Source organism: Peromyscus leucopus, chromosome 20 (assembly GCF_004664715.2).
Source record: "Peromyscus leucopus breed LL Stock chromosome 20, UCI_PerLeu_2.1, whole genome shotgun sequence".
Classification (NCBI taxonomy): domain Eukaryota; kingdom Metazoa; phylum Chordata; class Mammalia; order Rodentia; family Cricetidae; genus Peromyscus; species Peromyscus leucopus.
In genome coordinates, this window is record NC_051080.1 from 8,366,040 (window position 1) to 8,382,354 (window position 16,315).

The following is a 16,315-nucleotide window of genomic DNA, read 5'->3' on the forward strand; positions in this document are numbered from 1 at the left end:
TTCATATTGATTTTTCTCTTCTGTAAATTGATTTTCATCCATTATCCACATTCTTCCTACGATCAATTACCTGGTAAGCGCAATCTTCAGGATCATATTTCTTCATTTTGTATTTAAAGGCTTTTTTTTTTTTCCTATTTTTCCTGACTGAAATCAAAGCACATGAACATATAGTCATTTCCCCCTACTACACCTGCCTAATAACTCCACTAAAAATAAATAAATAACACGTTCAGGCTAGAATTCTGTTCAAGCTGAAATGGTCAGCCTCATGCTGGTTCCTGGTGACCTCTTTCTAACATTCATAAACAATCTACTTAAAGACCTTCTGTAACATTCTAGGGGACACACAACCCTACTTCGACACACTCATTTATCAGTCTGCTCTGTACTCAATATCCTCTCTAAACCAATGCCCCTCCCCCCACATACATTTTTTTTAAATGTCCCATCTGTCACTTTAGTGTTCTGTTACCTATATCATCTATATCACCTCACGTCACCTCAAGACCACTCACTGGTTCCCTAAGCCAGTATCCCAGCTTTGGGATATGGTGGCAGACATGTAACACCAGCCCAAAAGTTTAAACCTATCTGGAGAGATCTGAGGCAGTCTCACCGTGGCCTGGAACTTCCCACCTTCCTGCCCCTGATCCAAAGACAAGAGATTACAGGTGTACTTCTCCGAAGCCATCCTGGGGCAGCCTGGACACCCCTGGCAGCTCAACAGGGCTAAGCTACTTCAACAGAGTCCATTGTCATAAACAGAAGCTTGATGGCCTGTTTGCTCTACCCCTTCCTACATGGAACTGCCTTCCTCTCCTGGGGCCCTTGCTTCGGCTTCACTGTCTATCACAGCTCCAAAAGCGACTGACCACTAAGCATTTGTTGGCTTGATGTTGTACTTTATTTTTACCTTCTTCGGAGCGGTGGGGAATGGACTGCTGGGGTTTGAACCAGGAGTGTTGCGCACGCTAGGCAATCACCGTCTCTGGGCCATATTCTCACACCTTTTATTTTGAGACAAAAAAATCTCAAGTTACCCAGGGTAGCCTTGAACTTGCAAACCACTGGCCTCGGCTCCCCAGAGTCTGGGATTACAGCCTGTGTGCCAACAGGACTGGTTTATTTTAACGGTTTTAAACCAATGATTGAATGATTAGAGCGCTCCAGAATGTGCAGAATGGGATTTGTTGGCATTTTGAGTTAAACTGGCTCCAGTTGGCCGGGCCTGGCTGGGCCTCTGGTCTAATTACCACCATTTCTCTGGGAAAGGGCCTTCTGCAGTCCACAGAAGCGACTCAGACAGAAATTTCTGGATGGTATCTCTGCATGTCTACCCACTTCTGCTCATTCTTCTCCATCCTCATAATTCATACCTCCAGCTTCTGGACCGGCCACACAGAGGGAGTAAGTATTCTTCCACATTCCCACAGAGTACACAGTTCCTCACCTTTCCCCTTCTGAATGCACAGCAAGCTGGCAATGTTGAAACACCTCGTGAATGCCAAACACAGCAAAATGGCCCGCGTGAACGCTTCTTTCTTACTGGCTCATTCATCTCTGATTTCGCCCCTCTTATGAGAGTCCTTTGGCCAAGTCAAATATTAAGTTCCTTTGTTTGTGTGACTGGGATTGGGAGCGCTGCGGTCCTTTTCTCTTCCCACTTGGAAAGGTCAGTGCAGACGACACAGGACAAAGTCATCCTGTCTATCTGTTTACACAGGAGAGTGTGCATCCCAGCGAGGGATGCTGGGGGTGGGGGTGGTCCCACATCACTCTCACAAGTACTCATCCTGAGCACCATGGAATTGGAGGCAGACTGTGGGACTTTAGTTGACTTGGGAGATTAGCCAGAAAAACCTTGGACACGGTAAAATACCTTTCAATAGCTCCAGTATCCAGCTGCCTCAGAAATAACCAAAGCCGGGATGGGGTGGGGTGGGGGAGGGGAGCAATAAATGATTAAAATCCTTGAATCCATTTTGATTTGATTTTTGTTGTCGTTTGGCTTTTTTATCTTGGGGCAGGGGTGAGACAGGCCAGCCTGTCTCCATTCACTATCTAGCAATCCTCCTGCTTCAGCTTCCCGAGCACTGGCATTACAAATAGAAAGAAGCCTTCACGTCCAGCTTTGAAACAAATCCTGACCCGCCTGTTGGAAACAAAATCTGCAAAGAAAAGTCTGGTGGACTATTCCCTCAAAAGAACCCCATACCAGGGAGAGGGCAAAACTGACTTTTTCACACGATTCCAGACTAGTCATTATCTCAGGAGGACATTCCTGACAGGGCCATGTGGGCAGGACGTACTTGGAGAGTCCCCAGAATGGACCATTTACTTCCCTACTGCTGCCCCTGAAAATCCTGCCGCGCTCACACTGCCCTCTCCATCTCTCACCCATCACCACACAGGGATACCCAGCTCCCAACTCAGCCCCGGCAGTGCCAGTGCCCTGCGGCTCCTCGGTAGCGTGGCTGCTCATCACCAGGGCTCTTGTCCCTTCCGTGCCCAAACTGCCACAGCCAATAAGGACACCGCCATCCCTCTGGAAGGTCCTCTCCGTTTCTGGCCAGCACCACATTCTTCTGCTGTCTTAAAGAGGCCAGGAGGCCCCTGGTCTGTTTCTAATCACTGAACTCTTCTTCTTCCTCCTTTTCACTCCTTCTCTAAAGTCACATCACGGTTCCCCCTGCCAGGGTCACTTGGCCGTCTTCATACCCGCTGCCTGAAGCCTTCTCCTCATGTCTGAGGGACACTGTAGGAGGACAGATGAGGGACACGATTGCTCTCTCCCTCTCTACAACTGCTCCCGCCCTGTGCCCTCTTCAGGCTCAGTGGCTGAAAGCAGTTGGTAGCTGGTGAATCTCCCAGCCTCCCTTTGTGACTCCTATAATCCCTCATGGGCTTTCTGCTCCAAGTCCTGAGCAGGTGTGGCTCCTCCCACACCAGGGTGACCCCTCCCCGTGTGCCCTGCAAACCCTTCCATGCCCTTCTTCTGAGCCTCCATGCTCTGGATTCAACCGCTTCCCTTAAAAGGATCCTCCTCAGAGCTAGCCATTTGTTTATTCCCGTCCTCTCAGTGTGTCTGTCTCACTGTCAGACTTCCTTGAAAGAGAGGCCAATATTTTCTATTTTCCGCCTTCTAGTTCAGTCCACAATCCACTCAATTCTTCCATTCAATTCTGCATTACAGCAACATTCCCAGTGCGCCCAGAAACAAATCCAAGTGCTCCTGTAACTATGTGGTTCTCGATAAGAGCAACTTTGCCCCCTGGGACATTTGGCAGTAACTGCAGTATCCGAGAGTCACCCCTCCCTCATGCAAGAAGGTCTCACTGAATCTCGTGAGTAGAAAACAGGGCTGATATTCAACATCCTAGGACACACCCTGACCATCCAACAAAGCAGCCCAGCACAAAATGCCAGTAGGGCTGAGGCTGAAAGATGGCAATGTAAGTAATGTAAGGAGAACCCTTGGCCACACAGAGTCAGCTCACGGCGTGTACTGCCTTCAGCCTTCGATCTGTAGCTCTCCAGAAGAGGCAGCCATTTGCTGACCCTTGAGTCACAACCAGACATTCATTAGCGATTCAAAACTTAGCTCACTGTTACATCTCCAAAACATTACACCTGACCTAATTCTTAGTGATGTCTCCACAACACACACACACACACACACACACACACACACACACACACACACACACACTCAATTCTGCATTACAGCAACATTCTTTCAACGTCCTATAATTGACAGCCTCAGCCTGTCTTGAGCCCTTCTTACGGTTTACAAACCAGACCTCATCTTTATTCCTAAGCTATATTTTGTATCTTGGGTCCCCCTAAAGGTTCATGTGTTGAAAGCTTAGTCCACAGGTAGCACTCTTGGGGTGGCAGACCCTTTAGGAGGTGGGGCCTGTGAGGTTATTAGGGGTGTGTCCTTAAGGCAGTTGTGGACAGTGGCCTCATCTTCAGTTTATATGCTGACAGGCCGTGAAATGAAAGGTTCGGTTCCATTGTGCATCTCCTCCTTCCTCAGCACAGGCCCAACGCAATCCCGCCAGTCAGTCACGGGCTGGAACTTCAAACTGTGAGCCAAAGAAAGCCTTTCCTCTTTCTCTTTGCAAGTTGCTCAGCTGGGGTATTTGGAACACCGACACATGCCCCCTGGTACGAGCATCCAATACATCAGCAATCACCTCTCCCCAGTTCTCTCTCGAACATTCCAACTTCAAAAAGTGTCAAGCATGCTGGCATCTACAGCCACAGCCCCGGATGTCTCATGTCCATGGTCCTCTGCCCTTCTTTTTTCTTTCTTTCTTTCTTTTTTTTTTTTCAAGCATCCGCAGCTCCTTCATCCTCATCTTGCTTTGCTGAACTGACTTGACACAATCCGACTTGGTTAAATCAGATGTCTGCCCCTGCCATCCCTCCACTCGCCGCCATGTCTACCGCACTGGCCCTGAATGGGCAAGCCCATGGCCATCGTGGTGACCATATTGGTTACTTTTCTACTTGCAAGGGTCAAACCCCTGACAAGAACTTGAGGGAGCGAGGGCGATTTTATCTCACGGTTAAAAGAGACATGGTTTACCGTGACAGGGAGGGTGAGGAGGCTGCGCATCAGCAGTCAGCAGACAAAAAGAAATGCACGTCAGTTCTCAGCTCATTGTCTCCTTCTTATTCAGTCAGGTACCTCAGCCCGGGGGAGAGTGTTACCTAAGCGTGGGGTGAGTCTTCCTACCTCAGTGAACCCAATCTAGACACTCCCTTCACAGACATATATCTCCAGTGTCATTCTAGATTTTTGTCAGCTGATAGATACAATTACTCTCCTCACACAGGCTCTTGCTACTGTCAAAACTCATGTTAAATTTCTCCCTCTTTCACATGGCTGCCTCATCCCTTCCCCTCTTCAGATTCCTTCGTTTCTTCTCCTTCCTCAGTCTTTGCTAATGCTTGCCACCCATGTCCCTGGTAAATGAGTGATCAGAATAATATTCCACCAAGCTCCTACTTTCAAATCTAAGCATGAGCATCCCTATTGCTATGGCCAATCCCTCTTCCTCTGGATCAAATTACAGTGCTTCCTTGCCCTCTGAAAGATGCTGTGGTGGTCTAAATGAGACTGCCCTCATAGGTTCAGACACTTGAAGACATACCCAATCTGTGGTCTGTGGGCTGCATGTAGCCAGGGATGGCTATGAATGAGGCCCAACACTTTTCTTCCTCTTTCCCTTCCTCTCTCCTCCCTTCCCTCCCTTCCTTCCTTTCATTGAAACTGGAATGCTCAGTTCTTGGAGTTCTTTCAGCATGAACTCCATAGATGACAGCATCATGTTACAATATCAAACGGTTGGCAGGCCTGGAGGTCTCCCCGCCTTTGCTCTGTTTCTTCACAGTCCATTCTGAACACATCGGAAAAAGATCTAAGGCCAGGGACTCCTCTGTTGGGGACCCTCTCACCTATCCATGAAATTCAAACTTAAAAATGCAACCAAATCCTTCACAAAGCCCCCAATCGACTCTTCTCCCCATCTTCCAATCTACCACAAGCTGCCTGGATTTCCTTCCATGACCATGAACATACGACAAAAGTGCCCATTTCGAGTCCTCTTTCTAGACCACTCCTGCTTAGATGTGCTTCTCTTCAGCTACCCCTCCACACGGAATCCTCCAGCACCATGATCAGGCCTTTTCACTTCTCAGTGAGATACCCTCTAGCACTCTATTTACAACTGCCACACACACCACCGCAAAAATCCCTCTCTCTCTCTCTCTCTCTCTCTCTCTCTCTCTCTCTCTCTCTCTCTCTCTCTCACACACACACACACACACACACACATACACACACACATGCAATCTCTATTAATTTTCCCCAATGATTTTTCATTTGATATGTATATTATTTACTTTGTCTCTTTTAGCAAAGCATTAGCTCCAAAACAAAAAAACAAACAACAACAAAAAAAAGGGATATTCTTTTCTGTGTATTCAGTATAGTACCTAAAATAAATGCCAAATAAATATTGGTCTTTAGAAATTAATACTTAGAACCCTTCCTTGGGGTTTTCATGTATTTTCGATAGGTTGAAGAGGATTAAAATCAGAATTTTAGGTAGCTGACAATAATTTTTAGAAAACAGCGTCTTGGTTACTTTTCTATTGCTATGCTAAGATATCATAAAAACCAAGGCAACGTAGAAAAGAAAGCATTTAATTTGCGGTTATGATCCCAGAAGGTGGCAGTGGTGGGGGGCACGGCAGGCACGGTGCTGGGGCAGTACCTCAGAGCTCACATGGCCACGAGGCAAAGGGAGAGCTACCTGGGAATAGCATGGGCTTCTGAAACCACTCCCAAGACACACCCCCTCCAACAAGGTCACACCCCTCACCTCTCCACTTTCGAGCTCATCTTTCTGAGTCTATTTTCTCAGTTACTAAATCCTATGACTTCTAATCTTCCTGTTGGGATCCTAATATTCTTTTTTTTTTTTTCGAGACAGGGTTTCTCTGTGTAGCTTTGCGCCTTTCCTGGAACTCACTCGGTAGCCCAGGCTGGCCTCGAACTCACAGAGATCCGCCTGCCTCTGCCTCCCGAGTGCTGGGATTAAAGGTGTGGCGCCACCACCGCCAGGCCGGGATCCTAATATTCTTTGGCCAGTCCAACTTTTATTTATTTACTCCAAATTTGGTAGATGCTAAACAATGAAAATATATCAGTCAACATGAGATCAGAAGTGGTAAGACTACTCCTGCCTCTAAGAAGCCAGGAGAGTTATATGCAGACTTCCAAGTTCCACAAAGACAGATGGGGTGCAACAGTGGGGGATCAGATCACAAAATAGTCCCTTAGCCTTCCATCTCCACAATTCCATGTTCATCATGGCTACAGGCAGATGCAGGGATGCTAGTTCAAAGTCCTTCACACTCCGCCTCTCAACTGCGCGTGCTCAGGCTGTCAGACCACTGCAAGTTCCTGGGTCATGGTCAGTAGTTAGCATTTCTAGAAACGAACATGACCATCACCTCTCCCCACTGTGGACCCTAATGTTCAACTCCTTGGGACTTGGAATGAAATGAAGTCTGTGGGGCCAGCCATGATTCACTAGCTTTCGAATTTACCCCTTAGAGCTCTTAACTAGATGCGGGACTGAAAGTCCTGGGCGTCCTGGGATTCTGGGGCATCCTACCCAGCAGAACATTTCTCTGTTCCACTGCCATCAGGATGGAATCGATCCCAAGTTCTAACTCTATTTTTATAGCCCCTGGGTTGGTTGGTTTGTCTTGTTTTTACATTTATTTCTTTTGTGTGTAGGGGTATTCGTGGGCACGCACATAGTGTGTGTGTTTAAGTCAGAGGACAACCTGTGAGAGTCAGTTCTCTCCTCCCAACACCTGGATTCTGGGGATCAAACTCAGGTTACGGTGGCTTGGAGGCTAGTGCCCATACCCACTGGGCCATCTCACCAACCCCACCCTCAACTTCTAAGTCTCAGCTTAGAGACTCAAGATGGTCTGAGGCTCAGGCACTCAGTCCCAGCCTCATTTTCACCATCCCCTTCCCCAGAATCCTCATCCTCCAAGTCTATTTTCACCTATGCCTCCACTGATAGTCACCGCTCAGACAGCCACCATTTCTCTAGATCATGAACTAGCCTCTGTAGAAACTATAATGTGATGAATCAGACTCCATTCACAGAAGAGAGCAGGTAACATGAGAAAAATAAAACAGCATGGGGGGGGGCCTCTGCAAGACCCAAGGTGGCTCAGAGGGTAGAGCTACTTGTCGCCTGATTCGAAAGCCTGACTGCCCAGGTTCAATCCCTAGAACCAGATGTAAAGGTGAAAGGAGAGAATTGACTCCACAAAGATGCCCTCTGCCCTCCACATGAACGCCATGGCGCATGTGTTCCTCCCACTAACAATAATACTTTTTTTTTTTTTAAAAAAAAAGATAGCAGTATGAGGAAAACAATTGTAATAAGATGTTAACTATTTTCACTGCATTTAAGCAAAACTGCACCAGGACTGAAATGGTTGCCTACCACACAAGATCACCAAGTTTCTCTGTAAGCCAGTATTTAGCCTTTTCATACTGACTTCCTCCCACACATCTGCCTTACCCGACAGTGGGTACATGTTAACATTTCTAGTTTCGACAGGTCCCCAGCTCCCACAAGTCAGAGACAGCAAGAACGTGTGTGCCTTGTGTCTACATCTCTGTTCACACCGTTAGTATCTTAGTATTCTGGCTAACTCGATGGCTTCTGTCTGCAAAGGGAGCAAGAGATGACAAGAATGAGTGTGTGTGTGTGTGTGTGTGTGTGTGTGTGTGTGTGTTTGTGTGTGTGAGTGAGGCAGCGATCAGAGGCTACAGGAAGGAGCAGTGGAGGGCAGGGGAGCTGCTGCTGTCTGCAGGCCATAGGCATGCAGTCTCCTCAGGATTAACGAAGACCCAGGCTCTGCCTGACAACCACAGTAGACACATGAGCTGTCTCATTCCGTCTAACACCAGTGACCAAGGCTGGTCATCTAACGCTGCTCTAAAATAGATCTTCTAAAGGAAGCAGACTGAAAAACATTTTATTCTTCTCCCTGTTGAACAAACTAGATAAATACACTGTTACATAAAAACCACCCGCTTTTGATCCGCCGAAAATCTCAACTATTTGAGAATAAGGCTTGAGTAAACATGCTCTGTGGCTTCCTGCAATTCAGCACACTGCAACCGAACCGCCAAAATGCCAGATTGGGGGGAAAAGATTAAAGAATTGACTTTTTCAACTTCTTTTATTTTTCCCAGTATGGTTTGCGACTTTGCTTTGCTGTTAGGTCCTCTGACTCCCAGGTCCCATCACTGGCGCCAATTTAAAGATCTGCTTTGCATCAACTTACCTGATATCCTGGCATCAGTCTGGCTCACCTTTGTCTGGAAGAGCAGAACTCTGTCTTCCTCGACTCTCCTTCCTCCTGCCTACATCAAAGGCTTCTCTTAAATATAACACACGGTTCCCTGGAGTGTCCTATTCCCAAGGGACCTCCCTCTACACACGTTGCTTGTTTACCATGGAGACAGCATATGGCAATATATGTTTCCTCTCAGGCCCAGGAGTACTGTCAACAACAGTGCTGGGAAGGAAATACAAGCAGCTGTTTACAAGCTTCATAAGAACTTGCATGTCATGAGCATCACAAACAGGTAAGGAACAGGAACACAAAGAATTCCTTCCTGAAGCCTCAGGGCAGCAGAGGAGCTATTAGCAGCTGGTTGCTGCCTGAGGGAGAGTCCATTTCCTTCAGGGATGTGCAACCTTCCCCCCACTACCCCACCCCTGTAAGTCCTCCATGCTCTAGGAGATGGCCCTACACCTGTGTACACACTGGAAGTACTAACTGGACTCAGTAGGTCAAGCAAAGAGGAAATGAAGTTGGGAGGGAGATATAGTGGTGGTAAGTCAGGGAGGAGTTGGAGGGGGAAGTACAGGGTGGACATGATCAAATACATTATATTCACACATATATTACATATGTATCATATTTGATACATGCACACACACATATGCAATGCTCAAAGAATACACTTAAAATATGTCTTAAAAAGTAATTCCTTCCTGGATGGTAAGAACGTATAATTGGAGAAAGACAGTCACCAGGCTTTCTGTTGCTGTGATAAACACTGATCAAAAGCATCCTGGGAAGCAAAGCGTTTATTTCCTGTCACACTTTCGGTTAAGAGTTCACCACTGAAGAAGTCAGGACAGGACACTTGAGGCAGGAACTGGAGCAGAGACCAAGTTACTAGCTGGCTCAGCTCCCTTTCTCCTACAACTCGTGCCCACCTGCCCAGGGAAGTCCCTGCCCCCAGTAAACCGTGGCCTTCCTTTTATTATGAATTATGAAAACTAACAATTATGAAAATGCCTTCAGACATAGCTGTAGACTAATCTGATGGAGGCCATGCCTCGGCTGAGATTCCCTCTCTGCAGGTGCGTCTTGGTTTGGGTCAAGTTGGCAAAACTAACCAGCACACAGGCACACAGAGATGTCAAGTGCACACACAGGACAATCATATATACCATATCAACAGTGTAGTTCAACAGTCAAACACTAAAGTGAAGATGCTCCTGCTTTCTACGTCCTCAGAACCATGGTTGAAATAAGTCTGTCGAAGGCAACTGCAGTTGGTGATGCTAGATCCCACCTGTGGTCATCTGATCTCAGACTAGTCAGTCTTCTAACTTTGAAAACGGAGACGTGAAACTCAAGAAGCGAATGCTGGTGATAGAAAATGATGGACATTTTTTCCGCACTGTGCACTGTTATCTGTGCAGATGTTGCTGAGGCGGGTCAAGCACCTGAACACACTGGAAGCTGCTGAGGAAACTTACGTTTTCATGCAGAGAATGGGTGTGAAGTCTGTGTGTTTTCCAGGCACACCAACACCCTGCTGCACGCAACTCTTGTTACATTAGCTATGACGTGTTATAAAGTTTCATCGGGGTAAAAGATGAACAGCTTTCTGAGTCCGTATCAGTGGCGTCTGCTCTTGCATCCAATTGCTCTGCCCTTCCAGACATGGAACTAGCGGAGTGCACTCACAGTTCCCCCTCACTGACACTCGCACTGACTGTATCAGGGAGTCACTGAATGCCAGGTCTCTGTATGACAGCCGAGTGCTTTTCACAGCAGGCCATCTGCAAGGACGCCACAGGAGCACCGCTCTGAAATGAAATGGCACTGTGGGGATAGTTTTTATGTGCAATCCTTGTCAGTCAGTCCATAGCGCTGTCTGGGTTCTATCCCGTGGCTCAACATAGCGGACAATCCATAAGGAGTAAGAGATGGAAAACATACAGAATCCATGATGCAGACATGCTCTGCCAACTACTGGAGTGGTGGAGGTATGTTATTATACTTTGAAAAAAAAAAACTCCAAAAGATACAAACACACACACACACACACACACACACACACACACACACACACACACAGGAGTCACACATATGGACACCCAGCGTACAGACACAGACACACATACTCACATACACACACTCACACACACACACACACATACTCACATACACTCACACACACACACACAGACACACACAGAGTCACACGGACACACAGCATGCACACACACACACACACACACATACACATACACATAGAGTCACACATATGGACACACAGTGTGCACACAGACACAGACACACACACATATACACAAACAAATACACACACACAGACACACAGACACCCACATATATACATACTCAGCTTGAGCGTGCACGTGCACACACATGCACACATTTGCACTGTGAAGGAAATGGCAGACAAGTTATTTACGGCAACGAAAAAACTGGGTGAATCCGGGTGAAGACTGCTGTGCTCTCCCTCTTCTCTCGCATGAGTCAGAGAGTCAAGCACTTAGGAGCCTAGTATAAAGTCTGCTTTGAAAGACATTCTGCAAGGCAGCCTACATGCTTAATTTTCTTTAAACAAGGCACTAATAAAATCACAGTGGCAGCTAATACGATTTTTAATTCCTCGAGGGTAGGAGCCATGGCTAATCTTCAGTGTCTGACTGAGTGGGAACATTAGTTTCCCACTTGGTAGGAACAACCAATAAAATATTCCTAGTCCGACCAGGTCGTATCACTGAAGGTTCCTGAAGGACACGGGCCGCTCCATGGTGAATAACAACACTGGCCAGAGCATCGTTTGTGCTCAGTCAAGACTGATTTCCAAGGTTACGGGGAGCAGAAACTGACAGGAACAGAACCAGCCAACGAAGCAGGAAATTTTAGCAACATCTTGGTTCCGTACTACGGAATGAGTTCCTGTCAGCAGCAGCATATGCAGTGTGAAATCAAACCCAACGCTCACAATGCTGGGAACGCTCAAGTTCCGTGAACCTGCTCCTCAGGGACACCATAGACTGAACAGTCACAGAGGGGCCCTATGCCAGACCGCGCCACTGAAGAACAGGATTTCATTTTTCAAAGGAAATCTTGATGACAAACGAAAATTTAAGATGAAGTACTTACGAACTCTGGAGTTCGGAAATCCTGCTGATTCTCCAGCGAGCCGAAGCTGGGACAGACAATTGTCTGGTCAAGGTTTTCCAGCACTGAAAATAAAGGAGTAAAGAAAATAAATAAAGTACAGACGTCTCTGGATCCACACAGCAACAGGAGAGGTGACAGTCAGCATCTGAGGCCCATTTCAGGTTCAGGGATATTAACACTCTCCACTACCGACATCTTCAGCAACCATTTCAGCCATGTGGCTAGGTCTCAAAATGCTCTAGGCTCCATCTAGCATGGAAAATCACCAGCCTCTACACAGCAATTAAATGTTGAGTGCAGCTAAGGAACTCATTATCCTGCTAGCCTCTCGGGGAACGGATGAGTCCAGTGAGGACGGTCATTTTTGGTTTTAAAATATATTGAGAAGCAGCACGTGACAGACATTTAACGGGAGCCAAATAAAACTTTCCAGTAGGTACTTTTAACTAGTAACAAACAAGCAAAAATTAATTACAGTAATATCATCTACCCCATAACAATCCATTAACATTTGAATACATAATCCATATGAAAAAATTATCAGTGAACCATTTTACATTTTTGGGGGACTATGTCTTGGGGATCCAGGATGAATTATAAATATGTGTCTCAGTACAGATGAACCACAACTCCAAAGATCAGCAGCCACCTGTGACTACTGGCCATTGTATTAGGTGACTGCCGTGTTAGGTGAGGTCGAGGAGCCAAGTCCAGGAAGTGGGTCATTCTATCATGTCTGTCCTCATGTTGTCATCAAGACCCTGTCATAAATAAAGGGGCTGGCCCAGTGCAAAGGACACTGGGAAAGCAAACCAATCATAGGCACCATGTGGGTCTAGAATGAAGAGCTTTAAAGAAGCCGGAAGTGAGAAACTTCCTAAAGGAAGAGTTGGGTGCTGGGGGTTGGTCAGTAGTAAAGAGTACCTGCCTGGTTCAGTCCTGAGCACTTAAAAAATTGGGAAATTTCAAATAACAATAAAGTGTTGGCTTATACTAGGAATGATGACACAGCCATCTAACTTGGACTTTGTAAAAGCAGATCCTTAATTTAAAGAGGTATGAAATAATCATTAAGTGCATTGAGAGATCATTAACTGTTTAAAGAGGTCTGACTAGATATTCTCATTTATCGACAGGCCCACACTCTTCGGCAAGCCACTGACATGAAAGAAGGCCAGGTTAAAAATGTAAGGAGAGCTGAGGCACATGGAACCATCAGCAGCACACATCCTCAAATGTTCCTGCTAGAGCAGCTAGACAGGGCCTTCAATTTTTACCTGGGGTAGCAGTATGAATTTTATAAGTCACCACACACTTGACTTCTTGAATACACAAAAAGTTTTTGTGAAATAGCTGGTTGGTTCCTATTGATTAAAAAAAAATAAAATAAAATCCCTCTTTTCACTAACCTAAAAAAAGAACAGCTCAACTTGCATAGGGAAATTCATGAGGGACCCTAAGGTTGTTTACAAAGCCAAGTCATCAGCCAAAAGTCGAGACGATTCATCTGTTTAAAAACAACAACAACAACAAAAACCCAATGTCAGAATTACACTTTAGACTCCCACTGAATACCTTTGTTTGCACACTAAACTCACATATTAGTGTCCCCTATGACCTGAAAAGAAAGGCCAGTAGATGTGATAGCACAAGCAGGGGCCACCTCTTCTGAAGAGACCATCAGAGGACCCTCTACATGAGAACCAGAGAAGTGGAAAACAGAGGCATGAGGAGGCTTGAAGGGCATCTCGCAAAGGAGACAATCAAGGTGGGCGCCTCTGAATAGCCCAGGAGGCTTGCAATTTCCATACAGCCAGTTAAGTTTAGAGCTGATTATTCCAAATGCTAAACAACAGTTATCCAAAATAATTACATTCCTGCAGACCACCTTCATAACTTCCTAAAACAGTGGTTCTCAATCTGGGGGTCATGACCCTTTGTGTGTGTGTGGGGGGGGGGTCACATAACCCTTTCACAGAGGTCATATATCAGTTAGTTATCTTGCATTACAATTCATAACAGTAGCCAAACCACAGTTATGAAGTAGCAACAAAAATAATTTTATGGTTGGGAGTTGCCACAACCTGAGGAACTGTATTAAAGGGTTGCCACATTAGGAAGGTTGAGAACATGGCCTGAAACATGACTGTCTATACACCAGGCTATGAGAAGTTCTCCATGGATGGAGTACAGCTTGGTTCATACCTGGAATTAAAGAACTAACCTCTCCACAGCATTAATGGTAGAGACAGTGAAGATAATACAAGCGTGGTATTTATGATATATTGCTTTATAAAGTTAATGAAACATCATGCTTGCATATAATTTTATACAACCACTATAAATCTGATGGTGTGACTTCACTTGGCATCTCCTCTAAATTCCTACAGGGTGAGATGTGCAGTTTATCTATCATGTATCGGGGGTCCAAAGCTCAGTGGCCGTTTCCTCGGGTTCCCTTTCTTCTCCTTTGGAAAGGGAGACTTCAGAAGGTGTTCATTTCGCCTAGTGACAGAAGAACAAGATGGGGGGCCCAGGTGTTCCTCTGAGTCACGGGCAAAGATGTGGAGGCACAGATTTGTGAAAGTACAGAACTCAGAGGTCTGGTTATTTTCACAATGAACACAAGCACAGTCACAGTTAATGTCAACACAGAAGAGAAAGTAAATTGGGGCAAATAAAAACAAAAATGGCTTTTACTATAATGCCTTGTGAGCAGGACAGAACTACAGCTGTTTCTCCCGGGATAGAACACAGCTGAGAAGCAGATGACACAGGATGCTAATATAATAATTCATCTTCCTTTACTCAGGGGCTCAGGAAGTCTTTGGGGAAAAAAATTCATTTCTTGGCAAAAATAGTTTAAAAATTAGGGTGAAAAACTGAGAATTTCTTATTAAAATGGTGAGAGGATACTTCTGAGAGAACCAACATACTAACTTTAAAAAAAAAATAATTTTACTTAATAGCTTTTGGAATGTTCAGAACACTGGCTGTTCCGGCGCAGGACTCAGATTCGATTCTTGGCTCCCCAAGCCTCTGCAACCCTATTTCCAGGGGTCTGACACCCACTTCTGACCGCCGACAGTACTAGACATGCACGTCGTTCACATACATGCAGGCAAAACACTCACCCACATAAAATAACATAACAACAAAAAAAATCATAGTATCGACTGTATTACTACAAGTAAAAATCAAACAACTGAATACTTAGCCCAAAAGAAGCCCATAGAATATTCACTGTTGATAATCTTAGTAGTAAATCAATCACCTAACAATGATTATAAATGGGAGGAAGTGAGTTTATTTTTAAAACTTTATCAATGCAGTTTGTGTATTGAAGTTTGAAGGTGGAGCTAATTCTAACTTATTCAGCACTGTAAAACCAAGGACCCAATAAAACTACATAGGAGTTTGGCCATATTAATGGCTTAATAACAGGACACTGGCAGCCTCCCCAAAAGTGAGTGAGTCATGTGGTTTCTTGTGTATCAATCAGAAAAGGAGTGACCTGAATTTACTACCCTGGTTATGAAGATATAACCTGCATACTACAACATTGATTGAGACTGTGATACAAAGTAGCCAATAGAGTCATTATCTATAATCTTATAGCTCTGACAATCTATGACCTATCAGAAAACACACTCAGGAAGTCCATGGTCGAAAACCAAAGTGGCTTATGATAAGGAGGGCTGTGGAATAGAGGTGATTAGAATGAGAAGAGACGGTATCTGACATACACCGGCAGGGGCAAGGAGTTGGCTCTAGCCAACTTGTTTATGGGGGTGCTTGCTTACCGCTGAAATGATCAAAACCACGGTGGATACATGTGAGAGCAGGTAATATCAGGCCTGAGCTGGGGGTCTGACTATGGTGTAAAGAACTTGCCTAGCATTCGCAAGGCCCCAAGTTCAACACCCAGGACTGGAGGGAAAAAAAAGAGAAAGAATGGCTGGACCAGGTACTGGGAAAATAAGAAGAAGAATGGCAGGGCCAGATGCTGGGGGAAAATTTTAAAAATAAGAATGGCAAGGTCAAGTGCAAAGGGCCTGGACTAAGGACCCTGACAGGGCTCAAGTCCTAATATTATCTGTTGAGTACTGATTATTATCAACATGTTTATCCCAAGCTGGCAATAACAATTTCCCTGGTGATGTCACGGGGCCATGTAAAGATACAAGTGACATTTCAAAAGCAAGCTGCTAGATAAATAGAATTGAAGGGGTGGAAA

General features: G+C 45.5%; 1 protein-coding gene across 2 annotated transcripts in view; it reads right to left on the reverse strand.

Moving 5' to 3' along the window:
• Positions 1-16,315, reverse strand: part of Ano6 (anoctamin 6) — a 187,564-nt gene that overhangs the window by 102,437 nt on the left and 68,812 nt on the right. For both annotated transcript variants that reach the window (XM_028869300.2, XM_028869301.2), the window contains one exon: positions 12,058-12,140. In XM_028869300.2, coding sequence (XP_028725133.1) covers positions 12,058-12,140 — 83 coding nt within the window. The remainder of the gene's footprint in view (positions 1-12,057; positions 12,141-16,315) is intronic.